We start from the raw sequence: 13,450 nt of genomic DNA on the forward strand, positions 1-13,450 counted from the left end.
TGGGTCTTCAGGTTCCGTCTGAAGGATCCGAGGGTGGTTGATAATCGGACGTGTTGAGGCATGGAATTCCAGAGGATGGTGGATATTTGGGAGAAATCTTGGAGGTGGTTGTGTGAGAAACGAATAAGTGTGGAGGAGAGTAGGAGGTCTTGGGAGGATCGAAGATTATGTGAAGGAAGATATTGGGAGATTAGTTCAGAGATATAGGGAGGGGACAGGTTGTGGATGACTTTGTAGATCAGTGTTAGTAGTTGACCTGGATTCGTTGGGGAATTAGGAGCCAGTGGAGCGATTGGCAGAGGGGAGAAACAGGGGAGTAGCGAGGAGAGAGGTGGATTAGTCAGGCAGCAGAGTTAAGGACAGACTGGAGTGGTGCAAGAGAGTTAGCGGGGAGGCCACACAGGAGGGTGTTGCACTAATCAAGATGGGAGATGATGAGGGCATGCACAAGAGTTTTAGTAAATTGAGGGCTGAGGAAGGGAAGGATTTTGGAAATATTTTTGAGTTGGAGGCGACAGGAGGTGGCAAGAGTTTGGACGTGCGGTTTGAAGGACAGGGCAGAGTGGAAAGTTACTCCGATGCAGCGGATTTCAGGTGCGGGAGAGAGCATGATGCCATTTACCCTAATAAATAGGTCGGGTAGGGGAGATACGCGAGATGGAGGAAAGATGATGAGTTCGGTTTTGTCCACATTGAGTTTTAGGAAGCGAGAGGTGAAGAAGGAGGATATGGCTGATAGACACTCCGGGATTCTGGACAGCAGAGAGGTGACATCTGGGCCAGAGAGGTAACGTTTCGGTATGAAATTTGTTTAGATGCTGGAATTAATAAAAAACGCACATCTTACTGAATCCAGTTTGTTTTTGATTTTACACTGTGAATAAAATGTATTATTAGTATTATTCAGATTTTTAATGATTATTATTGTTATTAACTTCATTTTAAGTTAATTTACCACCTGCGTAAGCGCTATTGAATGTTGTCATTATTTACTTTAGCTTAATCACTAGCAGCGTTAGTTAGATAGCAATGAGCGTGCCGAGCGTTAGCTGGCTGGAAACAGCTAGTCCTCTATATACTACACCACACGGGACACATCCTCTACATACTACACCACACGGGACACATCCTCTATATACTACACCACACGGGACACATCCTCTATATACTGCACTACAGAGGACACATCCTCTATATACTACAGCACACAGGACACATCATCTATATACTACACCACACGGGACACATCCTCTATATACAACAGCACACGAGACAAATCATTTATATACTACACCACACGGGACACATCCTCTATATACTACACCACACAAAACACATCCTCTATATACTACACCACACAGGACCCATCATCTACATACTACACCACACAGGACACATCCTCTAAATGCTACACCACATGGGACACATCCTCTATATACTACACCACACAGGACACATCCTCTATATACTACACCACACAGGACACATCCTCTATATACTACACCACACGAGACACGTCCTCTATATACTACACCACATGGGACACATCACGCATCCTCTTTATGCTACACCACACAAGACTATGGATGACCATTCTTATAATTTTTTTCTGCCTTTGTACTTTGTGTAAAGCCTTTATAAGTGTAGGAGTACAGCAATTACACAATAGAAATACTTGAAGGAGGCCTGCCAGTTGTTGCCTTTCATAGGGTCTTTGGATGACCGTCCTTATAATTTTTGCTTTGTTTTTACTTTGTGCAAATCCTTATTGAGTATAGGAGTACTGCAACTACACTTTAAAAATATTTGAATGAGGCCTGCCATAATTTGTTTCTGCATTTGTGCAAAGCCTTTATGAGTGCATGAGTACTGCAACTGCCCTTTAATCGCAACTACACTTTAACCCCTTAACCGCAGAGGTATTTTCGGTTTTGCGTTTTTGTTTTTTGCTCTCTTTTTTCCAGAGCCATAACTTTTTTTTATTTTTCCATTAATATGGCCATGTGAGGGCTTGTTTTTGCTGGACAAGTTGTACTTTTCAACTACATCATTGGTTTTACCATGTCGTGTACTAGAAAGTAAGAAAAAATTCCAAGTGCAGTGAAATTGGTGAAATTGCAAAAAAGTACAATCCCACACTTGTTTTTTGTTTGGATTTTTCAATAGGGTACCTAGATGCTAAAACTGACCTGCCATTATGATTCTCCAGGTCATTACGAGTTAATGGACACCAAACATATCTAGGTTCTTTTTTATCTAAGTGGTGAAAACAATTCCAAACTTTGTAAAAAAAATTTTTTTTACTTTTGGCATGCTTCAATAGTCTCCATGGGAGATTAGAAGCTGCCACAACCCGATAGGCTCTGCTACATAGAGGCAATGATCAGATTGCCTTTATGTAGTAGAATTACTCACTAGCTATGAGCACCGACCACTGGGTCGCGCTTACAGCAATCCGGCAGTGACAACCATAGAGGTCTCCAGCTGACATGTGTCAGGAAAGATGTGGGCTCACCGCCGGAACCCGCATCAAAGGGAGGGTATCCGACATCGGCGTACCGATGTTGGAAAGGAGTTTAAAATATTTGTATGATGCCTCCCAGTTGTTGCCTTACAGGGGTCTATGGATGACCATCCTTATAATTTTTTGCACTTTGTGCAAAGCCTTTATAAGTGTAGTTGTACACCAACTACACTTTAAAAATATTTGAATGAGGCCTGTCAGTTGTTGCCTTTCAGGGGTGTATAGATGACAGTCCTTAGAATTTTTTTCCTGGCTTTGAACTTTGTGAAAATCCTTTATGAGTGTAGGAGTACAGCAACTACACTTTATAAATATTTGAATGATGCCTGTCAGTTTTTTCCTTACAGGGGTCCATGGATGACCATCCTTGTAATTTTTTTCTGACTTTGTACATTGTGTAAAACCTTTATAAATGTAGGAGTACAGCAACTATACTTTTAAATTATTTGAATGAGGCCTGCCAATTGTTGCCTTTCAAGGGTCTATGGATGACTGTACTTAGAATATTTTTCCTGGGTTTGTACTTTTTGCAAAGTGTTTCTAAGTGTAGGAGTACAGCAACTACACTTTATAAATAATTGAATGAGGCCTGGCAGTTGTTGCCTTACAGGGGTCTATGGATGACCATCCTTAGAATTTTTTTCTGCCTTTGCACTTTGTGCAAAGCCTTTATAAGTGTAGGAGCACATCAGCTACACTTTAAAAATATCTGAATGAGGCCTGTAAGTTGTTGCCTTAAATCATATTTTTTAGATTATAAGATGCAACAGACCATAAGACGCACCTAGGTTTCAGAGGAGGAAATTCGAAAAAAGATTGAAGCAAAAAATGTGGTAAATTCTGTACTTAATAACCCCTACCTTGGTATATATGGTCCCTTCCTCCCCATCCTGGTATGCATGGCCCTCTCATCCTTATCTTGGTATGCATGGCCCTCTCATCCCTACCCTGGTGTGCATGGCACCCTCAAGCTTATCCTAGTATGCATGGCCCCCTCATCCCAATCCTAGTATGCATAGCCCCCCTCATCCCTATCCTGGTATGCATTGCCCCCTCATCCCTAGCTTGGTAACCATGCCCCCTCATCCCTATCCTGGTAGGCATGGCCTTCTTCATCCCTATCATGGTATGCAGGGCCTCCATTTCTGTCCTGGCATGCATGGCTCCCTCATCCCTCTCCTGGGATGCAGGGCCCTCATCTCCATCCTGGTATTCATGGCCCCCTCTTCCCTATCCTGGTATGCAGTACCCTCATCTCCGTCCTGGTATGCATGGCCCCTTATTCCTAACCTGGTATTTAGGGACCCCCTCTCTGTCCTGGTATGCATAGTCCCATACTTATGCTAGTATGATTGGCCCCCATCCCCATCTTGGTTTGCATGGCCACCATCAGAAAAACATTAAAAAAACATACACCATTATACTTACCTTTTTGCACTCCTCGCAGCGTCTTGTTCTGATGTCAGCAGCTGATTTATGCTTGTAAGCAGCAGATGGCTGGAATGTCATGCACTGCTTACAAACTTACGAGGACAGCTGCAGGAATACTCACTGCTCTGTATGCTGAGACTATGTATATGGAGAGCAGTGAGTATTCATTGTTCTTTAATAGCGAGTACAGTGTTAGTCGCAGCCACTGGCTTCCAGCAGCTGCCTGCATATTCACTGCATTCCACGCTTATGGGAGTGGAGAGCAGTGAATATTCATTGCCTTAAGTAGCGGGGACAATCAAGCGCCCGGCAGCTGCAAGAAGCCGGCTGCTGAGGCTAACAGAGTGTCCGCTATTAAAGAGAAATGAATATTCACTGCTTTCCATGCCCATGGTTGCATAAGAGTAGAAAAATGTGTTTGTACATAAAGTACTATCACAGACATGTGTGCATAACAGTAGCAAAAATTTTTGGACTCGCATGACTCTCACCGACATGATTGCAGATTAAAAAATGTTTTGAGTTTGCACAGTACTATCACAGACATGGGTGCAGAGTACACATAGAGAGTGTTTTTGGAAAACTGCGCACACATGAAACCTAATACTGTCCCTCACTACAGCTGCATCCTGTCCCTATGCTTAGCAAAGCAGAAATAAAAAAATAATAATTTTGAACTAGGAGGAATAGGTCCAAGTGGAGGAAGAAGTGTAAGTGGCGATATAGGTGGAAGAGGCAAGGGAGGAGTAATCCAACACTGTCGTTTTTGTGTTTTTTTTAAGGGACTGACTGCCTTAAAAAAACGTAGAATGAACCCAAAATAAACTGACACGCTACAACTAAGGGGTGGAAGTCTAACTGGAGGATGTGGACATGGCAGTGTAGGTGGAAGAGGCGGTGGAGGAGCTAGCCAACACAGGTTTTTTTTATTTTATTTGGGGGGAGTCATTCAACTGAAACAAATGGCAAATAGAGTTGAGTATTGTCTGGGTGTGGCTGGTATAGTTGTCTAGTCACCCAAAGGTATGGACAAGTCATGTGAGAGACACACCTCGTTAATTTTAAGGAATGTTAGCTTCCCCACATTGGATGTGGACAGGTGGATGAACCTGTCTGTGATCACATCCCCTGCCATTCTAAATACATATTCTGAAAGTACACTTGCTGTAGGGCAGGTCAGCACCTCCAAGGCATAAAGGGCAAACCCAGGCCATGCGTTCAATTTATAGACCCAAAAGTTATGTGGGGCAGACCTGTTATTTAGTGTGTAGAGCCATGTGGATAGGTACTCTTCAACAATGTTGTTATAGCACTGCCTCCTGCTAATACGGAACGTATGACATGATGGTGCCAGATATTGTGGTGTGTTCATAATGTTTTGCCACATTTCGGTCATGCTTATCCTGCCTTTCATGGTGCTGGTGGTTGACCAGCTGCTTTGGCAACTTCCTCCTCTGCCTCTGCCTTGTTCTTCCACTGAGCCTCCCGCTGTCAGGTGGGAAAACCAACTGTAGTTTCTATACCAGCGTGTGCTTGTATTCATGTATTTTGCGATCACGCTTCAGTGGCAGAAGTAATTATGGTACGTTGTCCTTGTACATGGGATCCAACAGGGTGGCCACCCAGCAATCAGCACTAGTAACAATCAGGTTATTATGCAGGCACAGCATTTTTTAAACAAAGTGCTTGCAAAAAAATGCTGCAGAGTACACTTTTTTTTAGACATACTAGTCCCCAAAAAACGCCGCAGAGCACACTTATTTTTTGGACACACTACTCTCAAAAAAATGATGCAGAGTACACTGATTTTTTTAAGGCACACTATTTGCAAAAAACACAGCAGAGTACAAGATTTTTTTAGATACACTACTTGCAAAAAAACGATGCAGAGTACAATAGTTTTTTACACACACTACTCGCAAAAAAGTTATAGAGTAAAATAATTTTTTACACACACTACTCGTATAGACACAGCAGTACAGTAAAATTGTTTGTTTGGCCTACAAATGGCAAAGAGACTGCTGATGCCAATTATTTTTTTCCCCAAACTATTAAAAAACACATATCGGTAAAAAAATAACTTCTTTAGCCTATAAATGGCTAAGATTGCTGATGCCAGTTATTTATTTGCAATACTACTAGAAAACACATAGCAGTCCTGAAAAAAATATTTATTTGGCCTATAAATGGCAACAAGATGGCTGATGACAATTATTTTTTCCCAGACTACTAGAAAACATACACCGGTCCTGAAAAATTATTTCTTCGGCTTACTAATGGCAATAAGATGGCTAATGCTAATTATTTTTTTCCCAGGCTACTAAAAAACACACTAGTCAGAATCTATCTCTCACTCCATCTGCGTCCTATCCCTACACTAATGAGAGCATAATGGAGATGACACTCATGGTTCGGCCTTTATACAGGCTGAGTCACAGCAGCAGGCCATGCTTGGCATGGCTGTGATAGTTCTGGAAGCGCCCACAGTCTGAAAGCATGTTGATTGGCTGCGCTACGGCCTTTCAACAGGCTTTATTAGACTGGCGAACCCGAACAAGAAAAAAGATGTACAGTAAAACGTCCGTGTTCAGGGTACGGTAATGGACACTAGGTGTCTGGTATGGACCCCAAACTTCCTAGTTCAGGTTCAGTCTTTCTTAAAAATAAATAATCTGAAAACACCGTTTTTTTTTAGGACTTCTTAGTTCTTTTAATTAGACAAAAAGAGTACTTACACATTTGCTTTAAGCAAATAAATTGAATCCCATAAATTCATAGTCCCTGAAGATTTATTTCCTCTATTGCCCCTGGTGTCTTATCCTCACTTGTATTTAGATGATTCAATAATTACCACAAGACTTGGAAGACGCAAGCTACAGAAAAAAATAAATGAAGCCAAGTGTTTATTACAAGCAGTGGTAGATATAAATGGAAGATCCTGTTACAGGACAGGTATATTGGTCCACCGCAACACATCACCTCATTTCACCAGAAAATACTTGTCATTCTAGGAATGTTTGGACATCAAAGTGTCAGGACCACCTCATATCTCTCATATCTTTTTTATATTGGAACAGGTTATTGTTTTGTTAATTCTGTTTAGGGTATGTATAGCTTACGGATTAATTAAAAAACATTTTTTAGGGTGTATGTGAATTAAACTATACGTGTACAGCATCCTGAAACATGTCTGTTAATGATATACTGACTGGCAGAATATATGACTATATTTTTGGCATGACCTAAAAGGCAGAAGCTCGTGGCAAATCTGGCAACCATTATTAGACCTTTGTTTGCTGTAGTAGCAATCCATAGGAGTGTTACTCAACATCGATAGACTGATAGAGGTCTGCAGTCTAAGGAGATGAAGCATTTAAATGGCGTTATAAGTCCACAATTAGTGCCCTAATGCCTACGGTTGTGCATTCACATTGGACAGTTCATAGTGACACAATTTTTTTCTGAAGAGCCACCATAAAAAAGGGGCCTATTAAAAGAAGACCATCAGATATACACTATATACACTATATCAACAGGCTTCAACCAGTGGCTTTGAAGCCACCTGTGGTTTGTTCCCATTGAAGCCCTCTCAGCTATGACTATCTCAATGGTTAAATAAAATTACAGGGACTAAAATGCAGAAATATTCTATGCTCAGAGCCATTTTCAAAAGTATAATACCAGCGTGTTAAATTTTACACTGAAGTACCTGCAAATGTTTGCAATTTATCCATGTTTAAAATGTCAAACTGAATTTGACTCACAGGGTGAAGAATTGAGACTCCATGACACACTTAGGCCTGTAGGCACCACTACGGGGCCATCATAACTATTGTCAACCAGACTACTCTGCCCAGATTGCACATGTTATATCAACCATATCGTGTTTTTAAAAAGAACAAGCGCACTTTCCATGTTCCGTTTCTTTTATTTCTAAATCATTAAAGTACTTATTAGTCTGTACACTTACATAGAATTTTACAATAATTTTGAGCTATAAAACTACACAGAATTTCTGTTAAAATGTTTGTGCCCGAAAATAAGGTTATGATGCTGAGAATCAAAATAGGCATAAGGTTATGCTCACATCTGCACTGTGGCTATCTGTTGTGAATTCTGTTGTCGGGCTCCCTCCTGTGGTCATGAATGGTACTTCGGCTGGTTCTGTCCATGGACTTCCTCTGGTGGGTGTTTCTGAGTTTCCTTCCACAGGTGACGAGGTGAATTCGTTAGCTGCTGCTCTATTTAACTCCACTTAGATATTTGCTCCAGGCCACCTGTCAATGTTCCAGTATTGGTCTAGTTCACTCCTGGATCGTTCTTGTGACCTGTCTTCCCATCAGAAGCTAAGTTCCAGCTTGTATTTCTTTGGTTTGCTATTTTTCTGTCCAGCTTGCTATTTAATTTGTTGTCTTGCTTGCTGGAAGCTCTGGGACGCAGAGGGAGCGCCTCCGCACCGTGAGTCGGTGCGGAGGGTCTTTTTGCGCCCTCTGCGTGGTCTTTTTGTAGGTTTTTGTGCTGACTGCAAAGTAACCTTTCCTATCCTCGGTCTGTTCAGTAAGTCGGGCCTCACTTTGCTTAATCTATTTAATCTCTGTGTTTGTATTTTCATCTTTACTCACAGTCATTATATGTGGGGGGCTGCCTTTTCCTTTGGGGAATTTCTCTGAGGCAAGGTAGGCTTTATTTTTCTATCTTCAGGGCTAGCTAGTTTCTTAGGCTGTGCCGAGTTGCATAGGGAGCGTTAGGCGCAATCCACGGCTATTTCTAGTGTGTTTGATAGGTTTAGGGATTGCGGTCAGCAGAGTTCCCACGTCCCAGAGCTCGTCCTTTATTATCAGTAACTATCAGGTCATTCCGTGTGCTCTTAACCACCAGGTCCCTTATTGTCCTGACCACCAGGTCATAACAGTACAGGTGGCCCAAAGTACTAATGCATCTCAATAGAGGGATAAGAGAAGTTCTGAGACCATTTTTTTTTCTTTGCAGTGTGTTTTGTCTCAATTTTCCCCTTTATCTCTGGGTGGTTCAGGACACTGGTGTAAACATGGACATTCAAAGTCTGTCCTCTTGGATGGATAATCTCACTACAAGGATACAAAACATTCAAGATTTTGTGGTTCATAATCCGATGTCAGAGCCTAGGATTCCTATTCCTGATTTGTTTTTTGGTGATAGATCTAAGTTCTTGAATTTCAAAAATAATTGTAAATTGTTTCTTGCCTTGAAACCTCGCTCCTCAGGTGACCCTGTTCAACAAGTAAAGATCATTATTTCTTTGTTACGTGGTGACCCTCAAGACTGGGCATTTTCCCTTGCACCAGGAGATCCGGCATTGCGTGATGTTGATGCGTTTTTCCTGATGCTTGGATTGCTTTATGACGAACCTAATTCAGTGGATCAGGCAGAGAAAATCTTGCTGGCTCTGTGTCAGGGTCAGGATGAAGCGGAGATATATTGTCAGAAGTTTAGAAAGTGGTCTGTGCTCACTCAGTGGAATGAATGTGCCCTGGCAGCAATCTTCAGAAAGGGTCTCTCTGAAGCCCTTAAGGATGTCATGGTGGGGTTTCCCATGCCTGCTGGTCTGAATGAGTCTATGTCCTTGGCCATTCAGATCGATCGACGCTTGTGTGAGCGTAAAGCTGTGCACCATTTGGCGGTACTATCTGAGCATGGGCCTGAGCCTATGCAATGTGATAGGACTTTGGCCAGAGCTGAACGGCAAGAACACAGACGTCGGAATGGGCTATGTTTTTACTGTGGTGATTCCACTCATGCTATCTCCGATTGTCCTAAGTGCACTAAGCGGTTCGCTAGGTCTGCCACCATTGGTACGGTACAGTCTAAATTTCTATTGTCTGTTACTCTGATTTGCTCTTTGTCATCCTATTCTGTTATGGCATTTGTGGATTCAGGCGCTGCCCTGAATTTGATGGACTTGGAGTATGCTAGGCGCTGTGGTTTTTTCTTGGAGCCCTTGCAGTATCCTATTCCATTGAGAGGAATTGATGCTACGTCTTTGACCAAGAATAAGCCTCAGTATTGGACCCAATTGACCATGTGCATGGCTCCTGCACATCAGGAGGTTATTCGCTTTCTGGTGTTGCATAATCTGCATGATGTGGTCGTTTTGGGGTTGCCATGGCTACAGGTTCATAATCCAGTATTGGACTGGAAATCTATGTCTGTGTCCAGCTGGGGTTGCCAAAGGGTACATGGTGATGTTCCATTTTTGTCTATTTCGTCTTCCACTCCTTCTGAACTTCCAGAGTTTTTGTCGGATTATCGGGATGTATTTGATGAGCCCAAAGCCAGTGCCCTACCTCCTCATAGGGATTGCGATTGTGCAATTAATTTGATTCCTGGTAGTAAGTTTCCTAAGGGCCGATTGTTCAATTTATCTGTGCCAGAACACGCCGCTATGCGGAGTTATATAAAGGAATCCTTGGAGAAAGGCCATATTCGCCCGTCGTCATCACCGTTAGGAGCAGGGTTTTTTTTTGTGGCCAAGAAGGATGGTTCTTTGAGACCTTGTATTGATTACCGCCTTCTTAATAAAATTACAGTCAAATTTCAGTATCCTTTGCCGTTGCTGTCTGATTTGTTTGCTCGTATGAAAGGGGCTAGTTGGCTCACCAAGATAGATCTTCGAGGGGCGTATAATCTTGTGCGTATTAAACAAGGCGATGAATGGAAAACAGCATTTAATACGCCCGAGGGCCATTTTGAGTACCTGGTTTTGCCATTCGGGCTTTCCAATGCTCCATCAGTATTTCAGTCCTTTATGCATGACATCTTCCGAGAGTACCTGGATAAATTCCTGATTGTGTATTTGGATGATATTTTGGTCTTTTCGGATGATTGGGAGTCTCATGTGAAGTAGGTCAGAATGGTGTTCCAGGTCCTTCGTGCGAATTCCTTGTTTGTGAAGGGGTCAAAGTGTCTCTTTGGAGTTCAGAAGGTTTCATTTTTGGGGTTCATTTTTTCCCCTTCTACTATCGAGATGGACCCTGTTAAAGTCCAGGCCATTTACGATTGGACTCAGCCGACATCTGTGAAGAGCCTGCATAAGTTCCTGGGCTTTGCTAATTTTTATCGGCGCTTCATCGCTAATTTTTCTACTGTTGCTAAACCGTTGACTGATTTGACCAAGAAGGGTGCTGATGTGGTCAATTGGTCTTCTGCGGCTGTAGAGGCTTTTCAGGAGTGGAAGCGTTGTTTTTCTTCTGCCCCTGTGTTGTGCCAGTCAGATGTTTCGCTTCCGTTTCAGGTTGAGGTTGATGCTTCTGAGATTGGAGCAGGGGCTGTTTTGTCGCAAAGAAGTTCTGATGGCTCGGTGATGAAGCCATGTGCTTTCTTTTCTAGAAAGTTTTCGCCTGCTGAGCGTAATTATGATGTTGGTAATCGTGAATTGTTGGCCATAAAGTGGGCATTCGAGGAGTGGCGTCATTGGCTGGAAGGAGCCAAGCATCGCGTGGTGGTCTTGACAGATCACAAGAATTTGACTTATCTTGAGTCTGCCAAACGGTTGAATCCGAGACAGGCTCGATGGTCATTATTTTTCTCCCGTTTTGATTTTGTGGTTTCGTACCTTCCGGGCTCTAAGAATGTGAAGGCTGATGCCCTGTCAAGGAGTTTTGTGCCTGACTCTCCGGGTGTTCCTGAGCCGGCGGATATTCTCAAAGAGGGGGTAATTTTGTCTGCCATCTCCCCTGATTTGCGGCGGGTGCTGCAAAAATTTCAGGCTGATAGACCTGACCGTTGCCCAGCGGAGAAACTGTTTGTCCCTGATAGATGGACTAGTAGAGTTATCTCTGAGATTCATTGTTCTGTGTTGGCTGGGCATCCTGGAATCTTTGGTACCAGAGATTTGGTGGCTACATCCTTCTGGTGGCCGTCTTTGTCGCGGGATGTGCGTTCTTTTGTGCAGTCCTGTGGGACTTGTGCTCAGGCTAAGCCCTGCTGTTCTCGTGCCAGTGGGTTGCTTTTGCCCTTGACGGTCCCGAAGAGGCCCTGGACGCATATTTCTATGGATTTTATTTCGAATCTCCCCGTCTCTCAAAATATGTCGGTCATTTGGGTGGTTTGTGATCGCTTTTCTAAGATGGTCCATTTGGTACCTTTGTCTAAATTGCCTTCCTCCTCTGATTTGGTGCCATTATTTTTCCAGCATGTGGTTCGTTTACATGGTATCCCGGAGAACATCGTTTCTGACAGAGGTTCCCAGTTTGTTTCAAGGTTTTGGCGATCCTTTTGTGCTAGGATGGGCATTGATTTGTCTTTTTCCTCGGCTTTCCATCCTCAGACAAATGGCCAAACCGAACGAAGTAATCAAACTTTGGAAACATATCTGAGATGCTTTGTTTCTGCTGATCAGGATGATTGGGTGTCCTTTTTGCCGTTGGCTGAGTTCGCCCTTAATAATCGGGCCAGCTCGGCTACTTTGGTTTCGCCGTTTTTCTGCAATTCTGGTTTCCATCCTCGTTTCTCTTCAGGGCAGGTTGAGTCTTCGGACTGTCCTGGTGTAGATACTGTGGTGGATAGGTTGCAGCAGATTTGGACTCATGTGGTTTACAATTTGACATTGTCCCAGGAGAAGGCTCAACGTTTCGCTAACCGCCAGCGCTGTGTGGGTCCCCGACTTCGTGTTGGGGATTTGGTTTGGTTGTCGTCTCGTTATGTTCCTATGAAGGTTTCCTCTCCTAAGTTTAAGCCTCGTTTCATTGGTCCGTATAAGATTTCTGAGGTTATCAATCCTGTGTCATTTCGTTTGGCCCTTCCTGCTTCTTTTGCCATCCATAATGTGTTCCATAGGTCGTTATTGCGGAGATACGTGGCGCCTGTGGTTCCATCCGTTGATCCTCCTGCCCCGGTGTTAGTTGAGTTTTGTCTTAGGAGAATATCTATGTGTGCAGAATTATTGGGCAACTATTATAGTGCAGTATTATTATACAACTAAATGTAAAACTAACATTTTCCATCTCAATTGATTATTTTCATCTGTTAAATTGTGAATAATAACCAAATAACTCAAAATGTACAAATACATTTCTAAACAAGCAATAGAAAAGTGACACAATACCTGTGCAGCAAAATGTAGGCAATTTGGCTCTCAAAAACAACATAGACCATATACGCAAAAAAGTGTACTCAATATACTCAAAGTATAATGAACATAAGGACACAAGTCCGAATAATTTTAAAAGTTACTGTGGCGACACAGCATTTACTCTGAATTATCCAGACATATTATTTCAGTAGACCCAGGGACATGAGCTAGAGGTCATGTGTGAATGAATGTTGACTCTTATTGTCATTGAATTAATTTTCAATGGCTGCCATTTGTTGACTGGCTGCTGATTAGCTATTGCATCTGTCCTAGTACTGCAGTCCTAGTATTGTTCTACTATCATTGGGAAACAAAGGCATATAGTTTGAATGTTTGCTAATATGTTGATGACCCATTGGTGCTCTGAAAATATGATGGGCAATCTA

At 42.6% G+C, this 13,450-nt stretch overlaps 1 protein-coding gene across 1 annotated transcript in view; it reads left to right on the forward strand.

The window, feature by feature from the left end:
* The first annotated feature begins 424 nt into the window (after window positions 1-424).
* The window catches only part of LOC138652220 (olfactory receptor 8H1-like), a 39,402-nt gene continuing 26,376 nt past the window's right edge, over window positions 425-13,450 (forward strand). The window contains exons 1-2 of the mRNA XM_069742990.1: window positions 425-594; window positions 704-767. Of these exons, the coding sequence (XP_069599091.1) occupies window positions 425-594; window positions 704-767 (234 nt within the window). The remainder of the gene's footprint in view (window positions 595-703; window positions 768-13,450) is intronic.

This window comes from Ranitomeya imitator, chromosome 10 (genome assembly GCF_032444005.1).
Source record: "Ranitomeya imitator isolate aRanImi1 chromosome 10, aRanImi1.pri, whole genome shotgun sequence".
NCBI lineage: Eukaryota > Metazoa > Chordata > Amphibia > Anura > Dendrobatidae > Ranitomeya > Ranitomeya imitator.